Raw genomic sequence first — 25571 nt, forward strand, 5'->3', positions numbered from 1 at the left:
TCTGCTGAATTATAAAATTCTCCCAGTCCTCAGGTCCTCAATATTAACTATACTCAATTTGGTGTGATCTACAAATTTTGATACTGTAAGAGCACAAGAACATATGAAATTAGAGCAGGAGTAAGCCATTTGGCCCTTTTGAGCCTGCTCCGCCATTGAATAAGATCATGGCTGATCGTCTACCTCAACTCCACCTTCCCGCACGATCCCCATATCCCTTGAATCCCTTAATATCCAATTTGTACTTCATAGTCCAAATTATTTGTGTAAATGGTGAACAGCTGTGGTCCCAACACCAATCCCTGTGGGGCATCACTTCCCAGCTTCTGACAGTCTGAGTAACTACCTTTTAACCCTTAGTCACTGATTTCTGTTTTGTAGCCAGTTTGCTATCCATTGGCTTGGCTATCAACTGAGCTAAATTTAAACTTTTGGCCAGGTGGCAATATCAGCAACTAATTACATGTCCAGTAGACATTTATAGCGAGAAAATAATAATGGAGAAAAAGACAATTATTAGGATGCCAGAGGCTAATGCAGATACTGGATTTTACACCAGGCACCAATGGTATTCAAACTGAAATGTGGTTGCATGATGCACACTTTGGCCCTGATCTGAGTAATGCATTAACTGCATTTTTATTTTTAAAGTGCTGCAGAGTTAGGTCAGCATGTATGTATCAAAATCTGCCAAAGGCTTTACATACTGGAAAAATCCAGTCCCAATTATCTTGGTGTTGCTGATTTTTTTTTTGTGCAAAAGGTATACCATCTTCATAGCATCAAGATTTAAAGTGATTGATTGGCAAAAGAACAAAAGACAACATAAAAAACTCTCTTACACCGCGAATGGTTAGGATCTGGAATGCACTGCCTGAAGGGGTGGTGGAGGCGGATTCAATCTACTGGCAAAAGGGAATTATGCTTGTGCAGGTAGAGTGAGGTTATTTATTCCCTCACAGTGAACAACTGAGAGTACATCATTAGATTTTTTGCAAGATAATTTCTTGGGTTGTTTTTGGAAAGTTTAGGACATAATTATGCTTTTCGACCATCCCGGGGAGTATAACCTGGAATGTTGCAGGCGGCAGGATTACTTTAACAGCACTGCAGTTTCAGGATGAGGGGTCCCATGTATATAGATAATTACCAAAATAGAGGGACAGTGCACAATCTTGACCTTCACTAAGGCCTTGACTTACATAGAATTAGCAGCAGTTGGTACTGCCAATGTTGTGCCAATTAGTATCAACAAGCTCTTGGCAATGAGGAGTGTAAAAGTATTCCTCGCCCTAGCAAGTTCCAAGTATCAACTGAAGTCACTAATTCACCAGGATTATATGAATCAGCGAATGGTTACAGCAGGGAAGGCGGCCATTTGGCCTGTCGAACCCGTGCCGGCTCCCTGCAAGAGCATTTCAGCTCGTCCCACTCCCGACATTTCCCCTTGGCCCTGCAAATTTTCTTCTTTTAGGTGCTTATCCAATACCCTTTTGAAAGCTACTATTGAATCTGTTTCCACCATCCCATCAGGCAGTGCATTCATAATCCTCATCACTCGATCGGGGATTGGCAGGGGGGGGCGGGTGATCCAGCGCGATCGGTGGGAGGCCCAATGGCTCCTGCTCCTTCATGCCCTACAGTAGTTCAAATAGAAGCAAATTTCTTAAACTTATCTTTCCTCTTCTGACCAGTCGGCTCCTCTCTCCATGGTTCAGTTGCTGGGCTGGAAGTTGATATCCCGTCACAACGCTAATGTAGTCATTGGGTCGTGACTTTTTCCTCTGCCTACATAGCTGGTGCCTCGCCGATGGCCTGATTCGCCGCCATTAATATTGCAGCGCGTTTGGAGGTGGCATTACAATTTTCAAGATTTTGACAAGGTGGATGCAGAGAGGATGTTTCCACTGGTGGGGGAGACTAGAACTAGAGGAGATGATCTTAGAATAAGAGGCTGCCCATTTAAAACTGAGATGAGGAGAAATTTCTTGAGGGTTGTAAATCTGTTGAATTCGCTGACTCAGAACTATGGAAGCTGCGACATTAAATAAATTTAAGACAGAAATAGACAGTTTCTTAAACGATAACGGGATAAGGGATTATGGGGAGCGGGTGGGGAAGTGGAGCTGAGTCCCTGATCATATCAGCCATGATCTTATTGAATGGTGGAACAGGCTTGACGGGCCATATGGCCTACTCCTGCTCCTATTTCTTATGTTCTTATGTTAATCCCTCATCTGACCCTTTGGAGGGTGGTGGGGCGTAAAGTCGTAGCCTATGATCCTTGATGGAACAGACCAGAGCAGCAACACCATCAGATGTCCAAAGAATCTGCTTTAGAAATTCCCTGTCCACTTATACATGATTGGGAATAGTTCTCCCATGCCTCATTGGAGATGGATGAAGATGGTGGTCAAGTGTGCTTCGAGCAGAATCCTTTCTTTGGATCTTGCACTTACCATGTGGCCACATCCCTTTGGAGCATGGTCACAAAGCTTTGGCCCATGTTAACAATATTTAACCCTAAATAGACTGACCTTGGAGTCCACAGAGTCTCAACAGATCCATTATGTTGCACATCAGTCTCGAGCTTTAAGGTCCTATATCACGACATGGTAAATCATTTCAGTAAATTGCCTTTAACACCGCTGTTAATTTTCTCACATCTTCCGTGGGCAAATAAAATCCTGCGTGAAAGGTATGCTTCTCCTGAATCTTTCACTTGCTGTGATTTCATGCACTCTGTGGCAAGGGCCATGGGTATGGCGTGCTGGCATCAAATTGCCAGAGTTTGCTCTTTGGACAAAATGCCTTGCACTGGTTTGGTGACTGACTAGATTCAGTGGGATTCACTGTCAACTGTGGGCACTTGTACGACTACTACTCACTGTACAGTGTCAGCACATAACCAGATCACTGAGCTCCAAATCGATGTGCCAGTTATGTGACCCCCTCCATATATCCTTCCTCAGAATAGGAAAGACCCAAAAGACTAGCTGGTTGCAGACAAGGTGTGATGCCAAACCCTTTCCATATCACTACAAGTGTTTCCGATTTGGTTTGAAGTTTAATGCATTTTATAAGAATTTCAGGTCTGATGGCAGGAGGCATTTTTGTAAATCACTGCCTGACAATTTTTGCAAACACTGCCTGAATCTATACATTTGGTGTTTTTTCCTCCTCATTTTACCCCCGTCTGCATTCAAATAGTTTCCCTTTCCTCACCAGTAAAGATTGGGCCTTGGTGTTGAAGCTTAGATGGTAGTCACTGGGACTGCATACTCTTCTACAGTTTTCCCCACAGCTGACATTAATAACCAACTTGTCTGACTTGATGGGCAAGGGATTTGGGTTCAGTCCATCTCGTCCAGCAGCTAATTGGCAGTAATGGCAATATGCTTTGGAAAACTTTCAGACCATAGTGTCAGCCATAGGCCAGTATTGCCCTTAATTCTTGGCATATTGCCCATCCCGAGTTGCCCTTGAGATGTATAAAGATTTAATACAACTGAGTGGCTTCCTAGGCTACTTCAAAGAGAAGTTACGAATCAATCACGTTGATGTGGGATTAGAGTCATTCTTAGACCAGACCAGGCAAGGTCCCTAAAGGACATTCATGAACCAGTTGCCTTTACGACATACTGACAGCTTCATGGTCATTTTTACTGATACCAGCTTTCTATTTCCAGACTTTTAAAAATGAATTCATATTCTCAAACTGCCATGGTGAGATTTGAACATGTTCCCTGGTTTACCAGTCCAATAATAGAACCATGCGCTAGTATGCCCATCAATTCTGAATTGGCTCTTTTATGAAAATTGGGTAGACAACAGAGCAGTAACAAAACTTTTTTTTAAATTGGAAAAATATATATTTTTTGTAACACATTTATTAACTTTAATTTAAATATGTGGGGTGTTTCCTTTTTTTTCTTTTTGTTTAGGTGTGGGGGGTGGGGGGGTTCTCATTCTTAATGAGAACTCCTACTTATGGAGTTCCCATTATTATGAATAAGAAAATACTTTACCTTGATTGGGTGTCCAGGCCCACGTGGTTCCGGCTCCACGTCTGTTCCTACGTGCACGCGCTCCGATGCGCATGACTCTTGGGCCTAAAACCACAATCGCTGGTGGGCGCCCGAGCTAAAGGTAAGTGCACATCTTTTCTCTCCTTTTCAGTTGACTGTCCGCGGGAAGCCCAGAACCAGGATTTCAGGGCCAATATCAGCCAGAAGGCTGGGCAGTTTTTCTCTTTTTAGGGTTTCTGTACATCTTTCCCTGGATCCCACAGGTAGTTAAAACAATTGAGGCACTGAGCAAAATATGTTTGTTATATTACTGACTCCACAATCTTGGGTGGTCTCTCATTAATGCAATAAGAAAAGACAGCAGTTTATGGGAGGAATTTGCTTTTATGATTGGGTAGTAGAGATCAACTGTTGCATCTGGCCCTGGACAAATAGGATGTCTATTAGATCAGCACAGCACTCCCTGGTGATCAGTAATAATTTATATAGCAGAAAATAGTAAAAGCTTGGGCAGTGATATTCTATGTTGATTAGTCCCATCTCTGGTGATCGACAAAGTCTGAATATCCAGCTTCCACTTAATTTCAGTTTGAAACCTAGTTCTATTAAAGTTCATGTGGCTATTTTCAGGGATCATTTGGATCATTGAGAGATCACCTATTGTTAACCTCTTTTATATAGGCTATTTTGTACAATTCTGTTGGCTCCCTTAATAGTTCGGAACATCTTTACACTTATTTTTGTACTTGTCTGTGATTTTTGTGGATCCTGTCTCTGGTTAACCAGTTGAGAGTTTATAACAACATACCAAGATCGCTGATGCCATTTGTTCAAATGATCAATTGCTATGTTTGCAGAAAGAGGAAGATGCTCGTGCTCGAGAAGATGATGAGAAGCTGAGAATAGAACGTGAAAAGCACTTTCAAAAAGAAGAACAGGAGCGTATGGAAAGAAAGAAGGTAAAATGTCACTTTAAAAAAAAAAACATTTGATTGCATCCCTGGTCTCTTGAAGAACTTGTCATGTGGGGTTTTAGTTCAATTGTTGGCTGCACTCCCTTGACTCTCAGAAGTGGCCATTTTTCATAAGCCTAAAGATAACCATCAGCAAGATGTTCATCAATAAGATGTGGGATGTTCACACCTGGCATCCACTCGCATGCAGTTTACAGCAGGAGTTACTGGACAACACTTAGAAATAGCAACCCTAATTTAATGTTTATTTCCCCCTTTACCTGAGTTGCTGAAGGGAATTTGCTATCACCCCAGCTGAAATTATCTAACTTGAGTGCAGTCTATGGATCACATTTGGGATGATAATTTATATGGCTGAGTTCCACACTGAATAGTGCATTTGCCAATTGAACTATTACAAGTATGGTCACTTAGTAAACACTACGCAAGCCACTTTTGGGATGTTTTTGTGTGTCTCAAGCGATGTGAGTAATTGGACAATTACAGGAAGACATAGACAGGTTAGTGGAGTTAGCTGAATGATGGCAGATGCATTTCAATTTAAAGAAATGTGAAATCGTACATTTTTAGGATGAAGAGCAGTGAGAAGAACTATACCCTAAATGCTAAGACTTTTAAATAGATCTAGGTGTGCAGGTATATTGACATAGCTATTGTGCATATATGTGTACATTCAGATATATATATATATATATATATGTGTGTGTGTGTATATATCTGAATGTATATTTGATGCCAGTATATGTAGGTATACATTTAAATATATTTTATGAACCATTTTATGCAACATTTGATTGCAGGGTGCTTACAGGAGGAGTGCATTGTTGTATCCAGTTTTCTTGGCATGACTGTACTTGTACGAAGAGCAGTATGGGTCAGTGCATTAAGACAGATTGTCTGATCATGATTTCTGGGAGTTGGTTAGACCTGGAGATGGGGAAGAAGGTCCTGCATACTAGTGGTCAGCTTTATAATCCCAATCGACATGAAGGGCAGGTAGAAAAGGCCATAAAAGAAAATGGGATTCTATTATAAAATAGATTTTATACATAAGGGCATTGAATTTGTACAAACATTGATTAGATTACTTAGAATATGGAGTGCCATTCTGGTCAACCCATTAAAGGAAGGGTCTTGGAGCCATGGAAAAAATACAGATGCAATTCTTTATTATTCGTTCATGGGATGTTGATGTCGCTGGCAAGACCAGCATTTATTGCCCTTGAGAAGGTGGTCTTAAACCACTGCAATCCCTATAGTACTGTTAGGGAGGGAGTTCTAGGATTTTGCACCAGCGGAATGATATATTTCCAGTCTCCACTACAATTATGCTAGAAATGAGATGTTATGAAAAAATTCTTAAAAATGGGAGGAATTTTCACTGGAACAGAAAAGGTTAAGGAGATCCAATAGAGATTTCAAAATTCAGAAAATCTTTTGAGAGAAAGTAGTGGAAGATTATTTCCACTGGTTGGTGAATCAGTAATGGAGACAGACATTCAAGATGATCACTAGAACAGAGAAAAGTTAGGAGAACTGTTTTCATATAGGTTATTAAAATATGGGATGCTTTACCTGAAGAAGCTAATTAGGTAATTATATTGACTCTTATTTTCCGGGGCCTATGAGCACACGCGTAAGGGCCCCGCATCTTCAGGTCCGGGTTTTCACACGCGAAGCGCATGCCATCCCCGAGAGAAGAGCATTTGTGGGTGGAGAGTTGGGCTTGCTGCCCAGCATAAATGAATATAAAAATATTTTTTTTTCCGATTTATATAGAAACATAGAAAATAGGTGCAGGAGTAGGCCATTCGGCCCTTCGAGCCTGCACCACCATTCAATAAGATCATGGCTGATCATTCCCTCAGTACCCCTTTCCTGCTTTCTCTCCATACCCCTTGATCCCTTTAGCCATAAGGGCTATATCTAACTCCCTCTTGAATATATCCAATGAACTGGCTCTCTTGAGGCAGGGAATTCCACAGGTTAACAACTTTCTGAGTGAAGATGTTTCTCCTCATCTCAGTCCTAAACGGCCTGCCCCTTATCCTAAGATTATGTCCCCTGGTTCTGGACTTCCCCAGCATCGGGAACATTCTTCCCGCATCTAGCCTGTCCAGTCAGAATCTTATGTTTCTATGCGATCCCCCCTCATCCTTCTAAACTCTAATGTATAAAGGCCCAGTTGATCCATTCTCTCCTCATATGTCAGTCCAGCCATCCCTGGAATCAGTCTGGTGAACCTTCACTGCACTCCCTCAATAGCAAGAACGTCCTTCCTCAGATTAGGAGACCAAAACTGAACACAATATTCCAGGTGGGGCCTCACCAAGGCTCTGTACAACTGCAGGAAGACTTCCCTGCTCCTATACTCAAATCCCCTTGCTATGAAGGCCAAATTACCATTTGCCTTCTTCACTGCCTGCTGTACCTGCATGCCAACTTTCAATGACTGATGAACCATGACACCCAGGTCTCGCTGCACCTCCCCTTTTCCTAATCTGCCGCCATTCAGATAATCTGCCTTCGTGTTTTTGCCCCCAAAGTGGATAACCTCACATTTATCCACATTATACTGCATCTGCCATGCATTTGCCCACTCACCTAACCTGTCCAAGTCACCCTGCAGCCTCTTAGTGTCCTCCTCACAGCTCACACCGCCACCAAGTTTAGAGTCATCTGCAAACTTGGAGATATTACACTCAATTCCATCATCTAAATCATTAATATATATTGTAAAGAGCTGGGGTCCCAGCACTGAGCCCTGCGGCACTCCACTAGTCACTGCCTGCCATTCTGAAAAGGACCTGTTAATCCCAACTCTCTGCTTCCTGTCTGCCAACCAGTTCTCTATCCACGTCAGTACATTACCACCAATACCATGTGCTTTGATTTTGCACACCAATCTCCTGTGTGGGACCTTGTCAAAAGCCTTTTGAAAGCCCAAATACACCACATCTACTGGTTCTCCCTTGTCCACTCTACTAGTTACATCCTCAAAAAATTCCAGAATATTTGTCAAGCATGATTTCCCTTTCATATATCCATGCTCACCTTGGACCAATCCTATCACTGCTCTCCAAATGCGCTGCTATTTCATCCTTAATGATTGATTCCAACATTTTCCCCAACACCGATGTCAAGCTAACCGGTCTATAATTACCCGTTTTCTCTCTCCTTTTTTAAAAAGTCGTGTTGCATTAGCAACCCTCCAGTCCATAGGAACTGATCCAGAGTCGATAGACTGTTGGAAAATTATCATCAATGCATCCACTATTTCTAGGACCACTTCCTTACGTACTCTGGGATGCAGACTATCAGGCCCTGGGGAATTATCGGCCTTCAATCCCATCAATTTCCCTAACACAATTTCCTGCCTAATAAGGATATCATTCAGTTCCTCCTTCTCAAGACCCTCGATCCCCTAGTACATCCGGAAGGTTATTTGTGTCTTCCTTTGTGAAGACAGAATCAAAGTACATGTTCAATTGGTCTGCCATTTCTTTGGTCCCCATTATAAATTCACCTGAACCCGACTGCAAGGGACCTACGTTTGTCTTCACTAATCTTTTTCTCTTCACATATCTATAGAAGTTTTTGCAGTCAGTTTTTATGTTTCTGGCAAGCGTCCTCTCATACTCTATTTTCCCCCTCTTAATTAAACCTTTTGTCATCCTCCTGCTGAATTCTAGAATTCTAAAATTCTCCCAGTCTTCCGGTTTGCTGCTCTTTCTGGCTAATTTGTATGCCTCTTCCTTGGAATTAATACTATCCTTAATTTATTTGTTAGCCACGGTTGAGCCACCTTCCCCGTTTTATTTTTACTCCAGACAGGGATGTACAATTGCTGAAGTTTGTCCATGTGCTCTTTAAAGGTTTGCCATTGCCTATCCACCGTCAATCTTTTAAGTATCATTTGCCAGTCTCATCTAGCCAATTCGCACCTCATACCATCAAAGTTACCTTTCCTTAAGTTCAGGACCCTAGTTTCTGAATTAACTTTGTCACTCCATCTTAATAAGGAATTCTACCATATTATGGTCGCTCTTTCCCAAGGGGCTTCGCACAGCAAGCTTGCTAATTAGTCCCTTCTCATTACACATCACCCAGTCTAGGATGGCCAGCTCTCTGGTTGGTTCCTCGACATATTGGTCTAGAAAACCATCTCTAATACACTCCAGGAAATCCTCCTCCACTGCATTGCTACCAGTTCGATTAGCCCAATCAATATGTAGATTAAAGTCGCCCATGATTACTGCTGTACCTTTATTGCATGCATCCCTTATTTCTTGTTTGTTGCTGTCCCAACATCACGACTACTATTTGGTGGCCTGTACACAACTCCCACTGGTGTTTTCTGCCCTTTGGTATTCCGTAGCTCCACCCTTACTGATTCCACATCATCCAAGCTAATGTCCTTCCTTACAATTGCATTAATTTCCTCTTTAACCAGCAACGCCATCCCGACTCCTTTTCCTTTCTGTCTGTCCTTCCTAAATGCTGAATACCCTTGTATGTTGAGTTCCCAGCCTTGGTCACCCTGGCGCCATGCCCCCATGATGCCAATCACATCGTATCCGTTAACTGCTATCTGCGCAGTTAATTCATCCATCTTATTCCGAATACTCCTCGCATTGAGGCACAGGGCCTTCAGGCTTGTCTTTTTAACACACTTTGACTCTTTAGAATTTTGCTGTAAATTGGACCTTTTTGTTATTTAAACATTGAAACATCTTTCAATTAAGTTACGGTCATTTTTAGCCCCTTTAAAATGTTTAAATTTATTTTTCAAAAAATCAAATATTTGATTTAAGTGTTTAATTAAATTGTCTTAATTATTTTTAAATATATAATTTTTAAAAATGTATTTAGTTTGTAAATGTGTTTTTTAATGTGATCCTCATTCATGCTTATGAATTCCCATAAGCTTGAATGGAGATCTCCCTTCTTTCATTCGTTGGGCCGGCCCACGTGATCCCAGGGGTGCTTGTGAACCGCCTGTGCTCTGGGATATGTGGACTTCTGCGCATGTCCACATATAGAGGCCCAGGAGCACTAGTCTCCGTGAATCCCGAGGCAGAAGGTTGGCACGGATTTTATTTGCGGATTGGGGGCATTTCCCCACTAATTCATACCCAATATAATTTAAAACGGGTAGTGGAAACAGTTTGTTTGAAAAAAGAACGGGTAATGAAATGGAATTAGAGTAGATGCTTCTAAGTGAAGTGCTAACACTGGCACAAGCCTAATGATTGCCTGAACGGTGGCCTGCTGTGCAGCTATTATATTGTGTAAGATTATTCATTTTGCTCTAGATACCTGTTTAAAGTGCAATTAACACATATTGAAACTTTAGATTGTTTTTTTGATTGAATTTGTATTTTGCAGAGACTTGAGCAAATTATGAAAAGAACAAGAAGATCTGACACTTCCGAAAAGGTATCCAAAACTTACCAGTGCAGTTTTGATGGGTTTAGTTTGTACCTCTGCATTTACAGAATTTACTCATACTTCTCTTTTTTATGTAAACAGAAGGACAACGAAGTAAGGACCACTGAGCAGAGAAATGGGGAAGTATCTAAACTAGCAACTCTTGATGAAGAAGGTAATGTCTAATTATTAAAATTGCACTGCTGTATGGATATTCAGTTATACAGTTAGACTCTAGTCCTTCACCTCTAGACCTTGGATTCAAATCTAGAGCAGAGTGAATGGTTTAAACTTTTGAGAACTATGTGGCCATGCTCAATCTGTTATGTCTTTAGATGCTCTGATAATGACTCCAGGAGGCAATGTAAGTACTTGAACTGTAGTGACCTTAGACCATTTAATGTACCTCCAGAGTAAGGATTTCACATGGTGGCCTGCCTTTTATACTCGGCCTGGCCCCACCTGTACAGGTAACCTACAAGTCTCCCACTGCAGTGCCCTCTGGTGGCACACCTTAGTGACCATACAGCTGGTGTAGATACATGACTCAATCCATTCCTAGGGTTTTAATAGCCTGACAACCTGTCAACTGTCAGAAGGAGATAGAAGAGCAAATATGCAGCCAAATTTCTGAGAATTGCAAAAACTATAGGGCAGTAACAGGGAATTTTAACTACCCTAATATTAACTGGGATAAAATTAGTGTGAAAGGTATAGAGAGTGCGGCATTCCTAAAATGCATTCAGGAAAACATTTTTTAGCCAGTATGTAGCAAGGGAGAATGCAGTTCTGGACTTAGTTCGAGAGAATTAAACTGGGCAGGTGGAAGGGGTATCAGTGGGAAAGCATTTTGGTGCAAGTGATCATAATTCAGTTAGATTTAGGGTAGTTATGGAAAAGGTCAAAGGTAGACCAGGAATAAAAGTTCTCAATTAGAGAAAAAACAATTTTACGAAGCTGAGATGGGATTTAGCCAAGGTGGACTGGAAACAGCTACTTGAAGGAAATCAGTGTCAGTACAGTGGGAGGCATTCAAGGAGGAGATCCAGAGGTTTCAGAGCAAGTATGTTTCCTTAAAGAAAAAGGGTGGGACGAACAAATCTAGAGCCCCCTGGACGTCAAGGGTAGGATCAAGGGAAAAAGGGAAGCTTATGACAGATACCGAGGGCTAAATACTGCAGAAACTCGAGAGGAGTATAGAAAGTGCAGGGGTGCAATTAAAAAGAAAATTAGGAAAGCAAAGAGCATGAAAACATTTTGGCAAGTAAAATCAAGGAAAACTAAAAGATATTTTATTACATTTATTACAAAATACATTAAGAGCAAGAGAATAACTAGAGAAAGAGTAGGGCCTATTTGAGACCATAAAGGTAATTGGAGGGGGAAGACTTGGGTATAGTTCTTAATGAATACTTTGCGTCTGTTTTCACAAAAGACAGGGGTGATGCAGACATTGCAATCAGAGAGGAGGAGTGTGAAATATTAGATGAAATAAATATAGTGAGAGAGGAAGTCCTAAGGGGTTTAGCAGCTTTGAAAGTGGATAAATCCCCAGACCCGGATGAAATGTATCCCAGGCTGTTAAAAGAAGCAAAAGAGGCTCTGACCATCATTTTCCAATTCTTTCTGGCTACAGGTGTGGTGCTGGAGGACTGTACCTTTGTTTAAAAAGGGAGAAAGGGATGGACTGAGTAATTACAGGCCAGTCAACCTAAACTCGGTGGTGGGAAAATTATTGGAAAAAATTCTGAGGGACAGGATAAATCTTCATTTAGAAAGACTGATTAATCAAGGACAGTCAGCATGGATTTGTTGAGGGAAGGTCGTGTCTGACTAACTTGATTGAATTTTTTGAGGAGGTAACACACAAGGTCGATGAGGGTTGTGCGTTTGTGTATATGGATTTTAGCAAGGCTTTTGATAAGGTCCCACATGGCAGACTAGTCACAAAAGTAAAAGTCCATGGGATCCAGGGCAAAGTGGCAAGTTGGATCCAAAATTGCCTCAGGCAGGAAGCAAAGGGTAATGGTTGTTGATGGGTGTTTTTGTGACTGGAAGGCTGTTTCCAGTGGTGTTCTGCAGGGCTCAGTACTTGGTCCCTTGCTCATTGTGGTATATATCAATGATTTAGACTTGAATGTAGGGGGTATGATTAAGAAGTTTGCAGATGATACTAAAATTGGTTGTGTGGTTGATGATGGAGAAAGCTGTAGGCTGCAGGAAGATAACAATGAATAGGTCAGGTGAGCAGAACAGTGGCAAATGAAATTTAATCTGGAGCAATGTGAGGTAATGCATTTGGGGAGGGCTAACAAGGCAAGGGTATACACATTAAATGGTAGGACACGGAGAAGTGTAGACGATCAAAGGGACCTTGGAGTGTATGTCTCACAGATCCCTGAAGGTAGCAGGACAGGTAGATAATGTGGTTAAGAAGGCATATGGAATACTTGCATTTATTAGCCAAAGCGTAGAATACAAAAGCAGGGAGGTTATGCTTGAACTGTATAAAACAATAGTTAGGCTACAGTTAGAGTACTGCGTGCAGTTTTCGTCACCACATTACAGGAAAGATGTGACTGCACTAGAGGGGGTACAGAGGAGATTTACGAGGATTTTGCCTGTACTGGCGAATATTAGCTATGAGGAAAGTTTGGATAGGCTGTGTTTGTTTTCTTTGGAACAGAGGAGTCTGAGGGGAGACCTTATTGAGGTGTATAAAATTGAGGGGCCTAGATAGTGAATAGGACGTACCTATTTCCATTAGCAGAGAAGTCAACAACCAGGGGGCGTAGATTTAAAGTAATTGGTAGAAGGTTTAGAGGGGATTGGAGGGGTAATTTCTTAACCCAAAAGGTGTTGGGGGTCTGGAACTCACTGCCTGAAAGGGTAGTAGAGGCAGATACCCTCACCACATTTTAAAAAGTACTTGGATGTGCACTTGAAGTGCTGTAACCTACAGGGCTATGGACCAAGAGCTGGAAAGTGGGATTAGGATAGCTCTTTGTTGGCCGTGCGGGCACGATGGGCCGAAATGGCTGCCTTCCGTGCTGTAAGTTTCTATGATTCTCTGAACCTACATGAGCAGGTATCTGAGGGGACTGATTAGAAGGATTACATAGGATATTAGGCACAGAAACAGAACAGGCCATTCGGCCCAACCAGTCCATGCCGACCACAAGGATTACGTGAGCTGTCATAAGAAAGGAGGATAGCACCACAATGGCAGATTTGAGCCACACTTCTTGCTGTGAGTCCTGGATCAGCATGCCTACTGATCAGTAAGAAATCAGACTCGAGACCTTTTAAACCGAAGGTCTCAGAAACTGGTTGCCATTGTCCCATAAGGCCTGAGAAGCAGTGGTCAAAGCATCATGTGGGATGCACTGAGTGATCTGAAGGCTTCTCCATTGGAGATGGTGCTCAGTCAGTCTCTCCTCCTCTGGTTCACCACAACATGTTTCAAGTAAGCATGAGACTCTTCATACTGGAATGAAGTACAGGTGATCAGCCCACTGGGACCCAGCTGCATCATTGAATAAATTTAAGACAGAGATACAGTTTCTTAACCTATAAGGGGATATGGAGAGCGGGCAGAAAAGTGGACCCGAGTCCATGATTGGATCGGCCATGATCGTATTGAATGGAGGAGCAAGTTCGAGGGGCCGTATGGCCTACTCCTGCTCCTATTTCTTATTGTCTTATGTATACAGAGAGTGACATTTCGGTTTCTGTATCTTTCAGTCCCTCCAAAAAATGCTGAAAATCATGCTGCTTTATGCAACGTATTTTGACTACATCAAAGGAAGATATCTTGGATAAGACTGCAGGACATATCTATTAACAAATTCTTTGAAAACAGACTATACATGCAAACATTTGTAGTTCCCTTAAGCTAGATTTACTGAACTAACTGTTCCTAACATCTTTGAAGAAAAAGCTTTGCCAACTGTTATCTTTCTATACTGCAGCTAATGGATGCCACCTATCCATGTTTATTATTATAAAGCTAAACCTTAACCACTCATGGCTGATGTCATTACTATCCATATATTTCCTTATATAAATACTTTTTGCATCAAAAAGCAAGCTATACATTCCTTTCACAACATTTTTAAGCCATTCTGTTTATATTGGAAAACCTCTTGCTCCAAGCTACAAAGAAGTTTGATTGTTAACCCTTAATGCCCAAGATGTCCAACATACATTTCTCCAGTATGTCCAACAGATGGATGCAGCCATTCCCTGTTCCGCAACAAGCTCCAGGTAGAGCTGCATTGTGTTGAATCCAATTTGGCAAATGTGACCTATGGCATTCGCATCAGGTCCTCAAAAATGGTGCTCTGTACCTCCATGAGTGTGTTTATCTAGCACCTGTCCTTTTAGACCAGGGCCCATGAGATCTGAGTCTGCAGGGTTTAGAGCCAGGCTGACTTCTGTGGAGTCTCAACTCCCCGAAGATTACAACTTTCATCTCCAACTTCCCTGCAACTTTTTTGCTTTGTGTCTCACCTAGGTTAAAACAAACCCTCATTGAAACTATCTATATCTCACCAGTGAATTTCTCTGAGTGGGTGGATGACTTGCAAGAGTAAGGATGTGGCTGGTTGGGCAAAGATGGAAGTCACTCACCACTTCCTCCCCCTCATCAGTGACATCTTGCTTTGGATTGTCTAGAGGGGGAAAATGCAGATAAATAAAAGCAAAATACTGAAAATGCTAGAAATCTGGAATAAAAATAGAAAATGCTGGGAACACTCAGCATCTGTAGAGTAGAGAGAAAGAGAGTTAATATTTTAGACCAATGACCTTTCATCAGATAGTGCGTTAGGTTACCATGATGGTTCTTTTGAAGCTGCGGTGCCCAATCATGTTGCTTGCTAATGTATTTGTGCCCCCAAACCATTACACAAGCAAGCTGCAGAGTTTCCAAAGCTTCTCCCTCATGAGGGGATCAGAGGTCTATTGTCAGGGCTGACTGAGACTCCTCACGGCTGTAAGCCGTTGTATTCTATGAGAAAAAATAAATCAGAAAACACGAGTATCTTGGTGAAGACTTCACAAAGTCTTTTGTTACAACAGTGTGACACAGAAATTTGTAAGATGGTAGAAAACTAGAAAACACAGGTGTGGTAATTTAGGGAGGCTTCCTCAAACATGGTACACAGAGAATGTAGTCTTTTAGGTCGCTGAAAAAGGATAGAAGTGATCAGATATTTAGTTCAATCCTAGTGCAGTGAGGATAATGAATGCAGGACAAGCTGTGCATAGAAACTGAAAGGAAGGTCAAGAAGAGAGCAGACAACTTTCCTTGGTTGCTCTGTTGATCGTTAAATTTCTTCCTGTGCTGCAGATGAGTCTGCCACAGCGACTTTCCTCCAGAGTGCATACTTGGCAAGTTTATGGCCCCTGACCCCAAGCACACTGTTGCTCCAGCTCTGTATCTTTGAGGAGGACATGAAACAGACTCCCTGAAGTTGGCTGCCCTTTCTGACATTGTCCAATTTGCTCGCTTCCTCCATTACTGCCATTTAGTGCAGCAGCACCACACCATCCTGGGAGGTGGAATCCCCTCACTTCAGTAGCACACTCATCGGCCCTGTGCTCGCTGACCTACATTGGCACTCAAGTCTGGCAATTTTTTAATTCTCTTTCTTGTTTTCAAGTCCTCCACAGCTTCATCCCTTCCCACCTCTGTGACAATTTTAAAATTTGTGGATGGCACCAAATTGGGTGGTATAGTTAATACTGAGAGAGACTACAATAAAATACAAGATGACATTAATAAACTTGCAAAATGGGCATGTAAATGACAAATTAATTTCAATATCGATAAGTGTGAGGTAGTACATTTTGGTGGGAACAAAAGGAGGCTCCACATTCTTTGGAGAATACAAGTTTAAATGGGGTAGTGGAGCAAAGTGATTTAGGGGTACAGATACACAAATCACAAAGTAGCAACACCGGTTAATAGTCATTTTAAAAAAAAATGGAATTAAAGCTCTGGGTTTAATTTTTAAGGAATTAGAATTGAAAAGTTATGTTAAACTTATACTTCTCTTAGGCAGTCGAGGATGACTTGCTTGCACACTAAAATGAGTTCTAAGATTTGAGGTGCCTACTGTACATAGTCCACCATAGTCCTCAAAACACTGGAGAAGTACCACCAATGCTGCCTCTGCAAAATCCTGCAAATTCATTGGCAGGATAGGCGCACCAACATCAGCGTTCTCTCAGGTGAACATCCCCAGCATCGAGGCATTGCCCACGCTTGACCAGCTCCGGTGGGCGGGCCACATTGTCTGCATGCCCGATGCTAGACTCCAGAAACAAGCACTCTATTCCCAGCTACATCACAGCAGGCAAGTCCCAGGAGGGCAGAGAAAACGCTTCAAGGACACCCTCAAAACCTCCTTGAAAAAATGCAACATCCCCACTTACTCTTAGGAATCCCTTGCCCAACACCGCTCAAAGTGGAGGATGAACATCAGAGAAGGCACCAAACACTTCAAGTCTCTTCACCGGGAGCACGCAAAAGCTAAGTGCAAAAAGCTGAAGGTGCGTATGATAAATCAAGCACCCATCTAACGTCTGCCCTACGTGTGATAGAGACTGTAGATCCCGCATTGGTTTCATCAGTCGCCTTCGAACTCATTTTAGTGTGGAAGCAAGTCATCCTCGTCTCCGAGGGAAATCCTAAGAGTCTCTGAAGCATACAGGAGGGCGGGTATTACTACTGCTCTGTAGACCATGAGCTTAGTGCCAAGGTTGAGATCCTGGTCTTTGAACACTCTTTTCCGAAGGCTGCACTGGCAGACTGAAGGGGGTGTTGGACTTGGTCATCAATGTCTGTCCTTGCTGATAGTAGGCTCCCAAGATATGGGAAGTGGTCCACATTGTCCAAGATCTTATTGTGGATCTTGATAACCGAGGGAGCAGTACTGTGCTGAGGGCAGGTTGGTAAAGGACCTTTGTCTTACTGATGTTTGTGAGGCCCAGACTCTCGTACGCTTCAGTGAAGGTGTTAACGACGATTTGGAGTTCAAACTCCAAGTGTGCACAAACGCAAGCATCATCTGCATATTGTAGAGATTGGAGCAACCTTGGATCTGGACAGGAGGCATCGGAAGTTGAACAATTTCCTGCTTGTCCTGTAAATTAACTCCAAACTTATACAAAACCTAGGTTAGACTACATGGAGTAATGTACAGGCTTCTGGACTCCGTATTATAAAAAGGTTAGAGAGGGACTGCAGAAGGTGCAGAAAAAGATAAAGAATGATGATACCAGAACTCAGAAGTTATACCTATCAGGAAAGATTGAACAGGCTGGTGTTCTTTTCTGTAGAAAAGAGATAGCTGAGGGGTGACCTGACACAGGTCTTTACCTTATCAAACCCATTCATAATTTTAGAGGTACAAAGGATGTTTCCCCTTGTGGTGCGAGACCATAAACTAGGGACCATAAATATAAGATAATCACTAATAAATCCAACAGAGAATTTAAGCGAAACCTCTTTACCCAGTAAATGGTTAGAATGTGCAACTCACTGTCGCAAGAAGTAGTTGATGCTTTTAAGGGGAAGTTAGAGGGAGAAAGGAATACAACGATATGTTGATAAGGTTAGATAAAGTAGGATGGGAGGAGGCCCATGTGCAGTGTAAACACTGTCATGGACCAGTTGAGCTGAATGGCCTGTTTCTGTGCTATAAATTCTATAACATGCTATTTTTGCTAACTCCAAAGTACTGTTATACAAAAGGTCTACTGTTGGTGTATTATATTTAATGTAGTATTTTCAGATTAGCTGCTGAAATATGTTTTTTCTTTCAGCATCCATCCAGGATCCTGACTTAACAACTGAAGCGGAAATGATGTCAACAGTCCCTGAAGAAGTGGCCGACGAGGAGTCAGTAATTCAAGAACTGGGCATTAAGGGCGAGTTTGTAGATCATTCTCAAATAGATAAAGAATGGTAAGAGCAGTGTTAACTTAATCAAGAATATGTTTCTGGCATTTAAATTAAGTGCTAATGTAAATTTCATCTTGAATACTAAAAACATAATGCAAATGCTGTGGAGTACAAAATAGGTATATTGAGGAAAGCCATTCTACCAATTTTAGCTCGTGCATTCAGTAAGAACCTAGGATTAACAATAATTAAGTAGTTGACTAATCATGACCATCAGCCTCTAACAATTAGTCTAAAACGAATCCAGACAAGAGGATGAGGTGTGGAAATACCCTATGGTTTCCCCCCATTAGAGCATCCAACTGTCAAACAATGCCAGCATTTTGCCTCTTCGAAACATCGAAAAATAGGTGCAGGAGTGGGCCATTCGGCCATTCGAGCCTGCACTGCCATTCAATAAGATCATGGCTGACCATTCCTTCAGTACCTCTTTCTTGCTTTCTCTCCATATCCCTTGATCCCCTTAACCGTAAGAGCCATATCTAACTCCCTCTTGAATATATCCAGTGAACTGGCATCAACAACTCTCTGCGGTAGGGAATTCCATAGGTTAACAACTCTGAGTGAAGAAGTTTCTCCTCATCTCAGTCCTAAATGGCCTACCCCTTATCCTAAGACTATGTCCCCTGGTTCTGGACTTCCCCAACATCGGGAACATTCTTCCCGCATCTAACCTGTCCAGTCCCATCAGAATCTTATGTTTCTATGAGATCCCCTCTCATCCTTCTAAACTCCAGTGAATAAAGGCCCAGTTGATCCAGTCTCTCCTCATATAACAGCCCAGTCTGGTGAACCTTTGCTGCACTCCCTCAATAGCAAGAACGGCCTTCCTCAGACTAGGAGACCAAAACTGAACACAATGTTCCAGGTGAGGCTTCACGAAAGCCCTGTACAACTGCAGTAAGACCTCCCTGCTTCTATATTCAAATCCCTTGGCTAGGAAGGCCAACATACCATTTGCCTTCTTTACCGCCTGCTGTACCTGCGTGCCCATTTTCAGTGACTGATGAATCATGACACCCAGGTCTCGTTGTACCTCCCCTTTTCCTAGTCTGCCACCATTCAGATATTCTGCCTTTGTGTTTTTACCACCAAAATGGATAACCTCACATTTATCCACATTATACTGCATCTGCCATGCATTTGCCCACTCACCTAATCTGTCCAAGTCACCCTGTAGCCTCTTTGCGTCCTCCTCACAGCTCAGTGTCATCTGCAAACTTGGAGATATTACACTCAATTCCTTCATCCAAATCGTTAATGTATATTGTAAAGAGCTGGGGTCCCAGCACTGAGCCCTGCGGCACTCCACTAGTCACTGCCTGCCATTCTGAAAAGGACCCATTTTTCCTGACTCTCTGCTTCCTGTCTGCCAACCAGTTCTCTATCCACGTCAGTATATTACCCCCAATATCATGTGCTTTGATTTTGCACAACAATCTCTTGTGCGGGACCTTGTCAAAAGCTTTCTGAAAGTCCAAATACACCACATCCACTGATTCTCCCTTGTCCACTCTGCTAGTTACATCCTCAAAAAATTCCAGAAGATTCGTTGAGCATGATTTCCCTTTCATAAATCCATGCTGACTTGATCCGATCCTGTCACCGCTTTCCAAATGCGCTGCTATTTCGTTCTTCATGATCGATTCCAACATTTTCCCCACTACTGATGTCAAGCTAACCGGTATATAATTACCCATTTTTTCTCTCCCTTTTTTAAAAACTGGTGTTACATTAGCTACCCTCCAGTCCATGGGAACTGACCCAGAGTGATAGACTGTTGGAAAATGATCACCAATGCATCCACTATTTCTAGGGCCACTTCCTTGAGCACTCTGGGATGCAGACTATCAGGCCCCGGGGATTTATCGGCCTTCAATCCCATCAATTTCCCCAACACAATTTCCCGCCTAATAAGGATATCCTTCAGTTTCTCCTTCTCACTAGACCCTCGGTCCCCTAGTACCTTCAGAAGGTTATTTGTGTATCCCTTCGTGAAGACAGAACCGAAGTATTGGTTCAATTGGTCTGCCATTTCTTTGTTCCCCATTATAATTTCACCTGAATCCAACTGCAAGGGACCTATGTTTGTCTTTACTAATCTTTTTCTCTCCACATATTTATACAAGCTTTTGCAGTCAGTTTTTATATTCCCTGCAAGTTTCCTCTCGTACTCTATTTTCCCCCTTTTAATTAAAACCTTAGTCCTCCTCTGTTGAATTCTAAATTTCTCCCAGTCCTCAGGTTTGTTGCTTTTTCTAGCCAATTTATATGCCTCTTCCTTGGCTTTAACACTATCCTTAATTTCCTTTGTTAGCCATGGTTGAGCCACCTTCCCAGTTTTGTTTTTACTCCAGACAGGGATGTACATTTGCTGAAGTTCATCCATGTGATCTTTAAATGTTTGCCATTGCTTATCCACCGTCAACCCTTTTAGTATCGTTTGCCAGTCTATTCTAGCCAATTCACGTCTCATATTGTCGAAGTTATCTTTCCTTAAGTTCAGGACCCTAGTTTCCCAATTAACTTTGTCACTCTCCATCTTAATAAGGAATTCTATCATATTATGGTCAATTTTCCCCAAAGGGCCTCGCACAATAAGATTGCTAATTAGTCCCTTCTCATTACACAATACCCAGTCTAGGATGGCCAGCTCCCTGGTTGGTTCCTCGACCTATTGGTCTAGAAAACTATCCCGAATACACTCCAGGAAATCCTCCTCCACTGCATTGCTACCAGGTTAGGTTAGCCCAATCAATGTGTAACTTAGTCACCCATGATTACTGCTGTACCTTTATTGCACACATCTCTTATTTCTTGTTTGATGCTGTCCCCAACCTCACTACTACTATTTGGTGGTCTATACACAACACCTACTCGTGTTTTCTGCCGTTTGGAATTCCGCAGCTCCACCCAAACCGATTCCACATCATCCAGGCTAATGTCCTTCCTTACAATTGCATTGATTTCATCTTTAACCAGCAACGCCACCCCGCCTCCTTTTCCTTTCTGTCTATCCTTCCTAAATGCTGAATACCCTTGGATGTTGAGTTCCCAGCCTTGGTCTTCCTGGAGCCATGTCTCCGTGATGCCAATCACATCGTATCCGTTAACTGCTATCTGCGCAGTTAATTCATCCACCTTATTCCGAATACTCCTCGCATTGAGGCACAGAGCCTTCAGGCTTGTTTTTTTAACACATTTTGATGCTTAAGAATGTTGCTGTAATGTGGCCCTTTGTTTTTTGCCTTGGGTTTCACTGCCCTCCACTTTTACTATTCTCCTTTCTATATTTTGCTTCTGCCTCCTTTTTATTTCCCTCTGTCTTCCTGCGTAAGTTCCCATCCCCCTGCCATATTAGTTTAGCTCCTCCCGAACACCATCTGCCCTACACTAAAGTATATTCCATTTGTTGATCTAATTTGAGCCTGTGTCCTCTTGTGCCACTATCGCAACTTAGTTTGAAGTAGAGTTCCAGATCTACAGAGTTTACTATCTTGTATATCTCTGTTAGATCACTTATCATCATTTAGGCTGAAAAATCTACGTTTCCTCAGTCTTTCCTTACAAATTTAGTCCTTTTGATCCAAAGGATCAGTCTTGGGGCACTTCCCCAGGGCTTGTCTTGGCGACCAGAACTGGTCACAATACTCAAAGTATGATGTGGTCTGACCGGGGCACTATAACCAGGTAAACAATAAATCAAGAATTCATTCTTGATGGAATATTGTAGCCATTCTGGGCGACCTGCTACTCCTGGAGTCAGATCCTGTCTAAAGCCAAAAGAGCAAAGCATTTGATGATGGCCTGCCCCATGCCAGATTCTACATAGAAACATAGAAGATAGGTGCAGGAGTAGGCCATTTGGCCCTTCGAGCCTGCACCACCATTCTATAAGATCATGGCTGATCATTCACCTCAGTATCCCTTTCCCGCTTTCTCTCCATACCCCTTGATCCCTTTAGCCGTAAGGGCCACATCTAACTCCCTCTTGAATATATCCAATGAACTGGCATCAACAATTCTCTGCAGCAGGGAATTCCACAGGTTAACAACTCTGTGAAGAAGTTTCTTCTCATCTCAGTCCTAAATGGCTTACCCCTTACCCTTAGGCTATGTCCCCTGGTTCTGGACTTCCCCAACATTGAGAAAGTTCTTCCTGCATCTAACCTGTCCTGTCCCATCAAAATCTTACACGTCTCTATGAGATCCCCTCTCATCCTTCTAAACTCCAGTGAATACAGGCCCAGTTGATCCAGTCTCTCCTCATATGTCTGTCCAGCCATCCCTGGAATCAGTCTGGTGAACCTTCGCTGCACTCCCTCAATAGCAAGAACGTCCTTCCTCAGATTAGGAGACCAAAACTGAATACATTATATCAGGTGAGGCCTCACCAAGGCCCTGTACAATTGCAGTAAGACCTCCCTGCTCGTATACTCAAATCCCCTAGCTATGAAGGCCAACATGCCATTTGCTGCCTTCACCGCCTGCTGTACCTGCATGCCAACTTTCAGTGACTGATGAACCATGACACCCAGGTCTCGTTGCACCTCCCCTCTCCCTAATCTGCTGCCATTCAGATATTCTGCCTTCGTGTTTTTGCCCCCAAAGTGGATAACCTCACATTTATCCACATTATACTGCATCTGCCATGCATTTGCCCACTCACCTAACCTGTCCAAGTCACCCTGCAGCACTGGAGAGGTGTGGCTGGTCTAGAATTCATCACTTATGGACAACTTAATTTTTAAGGCAATGCTTCCTGTTTTTTGTCATGTTGGTTCTTTATCTGAGATTACAATCACAATAGCACTATTCTAGCCAGAACTTTGCACTTTTGCTAGGAGTGCAATAGCTCCTGTAGCTGTACCTTAACATTCTATATTTAACCCTCCCAGACACACCAACTGTAACTCTGCCCCTGTATATGGAGATTCAAATTCTCAGGTTACCAGAACATCTTACAGGCCCAAGCCTATGCAGAAGTGTGTGTTCAAGTCCATGTTTTCCTGTGTTAGATTTGGAAGACATTTGTCCATGTTTCAGTTGTCCTTGGTTGCATGAATAATATGCAAAATAGTTAGTCTGATAGCCATTTATTTGTATTGCTGAAAGAATTCTGTGTACCAGTAGAAATTCAATGTTAATGACTGCATGAAATTTCACATGAATTGATATGAAAGTCTCAAATTTGTTTCAAAATTTCCCGAGCTACTTTGAGTTTCCAGACCATTTACTTGGGGAATTAAAAGTTTCAATATATGTATTTATTACTTTCTTCTGGGTGGGTTATTCCTTTTTAATGGGTTCTGTATGGTGAAGAATCCTAAAGTGATGCAGTAAATGCAATCTCAGGGCCTCAATCTCCATATACAGAAGCAGGAAACTATAGACCAGTTAGCCTAACATTTGTGGTTGGGAAGATATTGGAGTCCATTATTAAAGCAGCAGTAGCAGGACATTTGGAAAAGTAAAATTCGGTCAGGCAGAGTCAGCATGGATTTATAAAGGGAAAATTATGTTTGACAAATTTGCTGGAATTTTTTGAGGATGTAACGAACAGGGTGGATAAAGAGGAAACCAGTGGATGTGGTGTATTTGGACTTCCAGAAGGCATTTGACAAAGTGCCACATAAAAGGTTACTGCACAAGATAAAAGATTAAGGGGTTGGGGGTAATATATTAGCATGGATAGAGGATTGGCTAACGAACAGAAAATAGAGAGTCGGGATAAATGGTTCATTCTTGGGTTGGCAATCTGTAACCAGTGGGGTGCCGCAGGGATCAGTGCTGGGACCCCAACTATTTACAATCTATAAACGACTTGGAGGAAGGGACTGAGTGTACCGTAGCCAAGTTTGCTGATGATACAAAGATGGGAGGAAAAGCAATGTGTGAGGAGGACACAAAATCTGCAAAAGGACATAGACAGGCTAAGTGAGTGAGTGGACAAAAATTTGGCAGATGAAGTATAATGTTGGAAAGTGTGAGGTCATGCACTTTGGCAGAAAAAAAAAAGAGCAAGTTATTATTTAAATGGAGAAAGATTGCAAAGTGCTGTAGTACAGTGGGACCTGGGGGTACTTGCGCATGAAACACAAAAGGTTAGTATGCAGGTAAAGCAAGTGATCAAGAAGGCCAATGGAATCTTGGCCTTTATTGCAAAGAGGATGGAGTATAAAAGCAGGGAAGTCTTGCTACAGATATACAGGGTATTGGTGAGGCCACACCTGGAATACTGCGTACAGTTTTGGTTTCCATATTTACAAAAGGATATACTTGCTTTGGAGGCAGTTCAGAGAAGGTTTACTAGGTTGATTCCAGAGATGAGGGGGTTATGAGGAAAGGTTGAGTAGTTTGGGCCTCTACTCATTGGAATTCAGAAGAATGAGAGGTGATCTTATCGAAACATAAATGATTGAGGGGGCTTGACGAGGTGGATGCAGAGAGGATGTTTCCGCTGATAGGGGAGACTAGAACTAGAGGGTCGCCCATTTAAAACTGAGATGAGGAGAAATTTCTTCTGAGGGTTGTGGATCTGTGGAATTTGCTGCCTCAGAGTTGTGGAAGCTGGGACATTGAATACATTTAAGACAGAAATAGACAGTTTCTTCAACGATAAGGGAATAGGGGGTTATGGAGAGCAGGCAGGGAAGTGGACCCGAGTCCATGATCAGATCAGCCATGATCGTATTAAATGGTGGAGCAGGCTTGAGGGGCCGTATGGCCTTCTCCTGCTCCTATTATGTTCTTGTGTTCAATAAAATGTTTGTGTGGTTAAAGAATGTTTTACTTGGTTTCCTTATTATACCTAAAAGCTGTGTATATTTTAGTATCATGGCCCCAAGTTTCCACACGCGGCAAAACTGGCGCCCCTCCGAGCTGGGCGCCCGTTTTTCACGCCTGAAAAAAAACGCGCTATTCTCGAGCGCTTTGCAGCTCGATGTCTGCCTGGCGCGGCACCCAGGGGACGGAGCCTACCACTCGTGCCGATTTTGTAAGTAGGAGGGGGCGGGTACCATTTAAATGAGTTTTTTTCGTGCCGGCAACCCTGCGTGTGCGCGTTGGAGTGTTCGTGTACGCGCAGTGTGAAGGAAACATTGGCACTCGGCCATTTTTGTAGTTCTTTGTAGCTGTTCAATTTTTAACATTTTTTTAATAAAACCA

At 42.4% G+C, this 25571-nt stretch overlaps 1 protein-coding gene across 2 annotated transcripts in view; it reads left to right on the forward strand.

The window, feature by feature from the left end:
- The window catches only part of LOC139267330 (ensconsin-like), a 173106-nt gene that overhangs the window by 141726 nt on the left and 5809 nt on the right, over positions 1-25571 (forward strand). For both annotated transcript variants that reach the window (XM_070885469.1, XM_070885470.1), the window contains 4 exons: positions 4886-4987; positions 10391-10441; positions 10535-10607; positions 18266-18407. In XM_070885469.1, the coding sequence (XP_070741570.1) occupies positions 4886-4987; positions 10391-10441; positions 10535-10607; positions 18266-18407 (368 nt within the window). The remainder of the gene's footprint in view (positions 1-4885; positions 4988-10390; positions 10442-10534; positions 10608-18265; positions 18408-25571) is intronic.

Source organism: Pristiophorus japonicus, chromosome 7 (assembly GCF_044704955.1).
Source record: "Pristiophorus japonicus isolate sPriJap1 chromosome 7, sPriJap1.hap1, whole genome shotgun sequence".
NCBI lineage: Eukaryota > Metazoa > Chordata > Chondrichthyes > Pristiophoridae > Pristiophorus > Pristiophorus japonicus.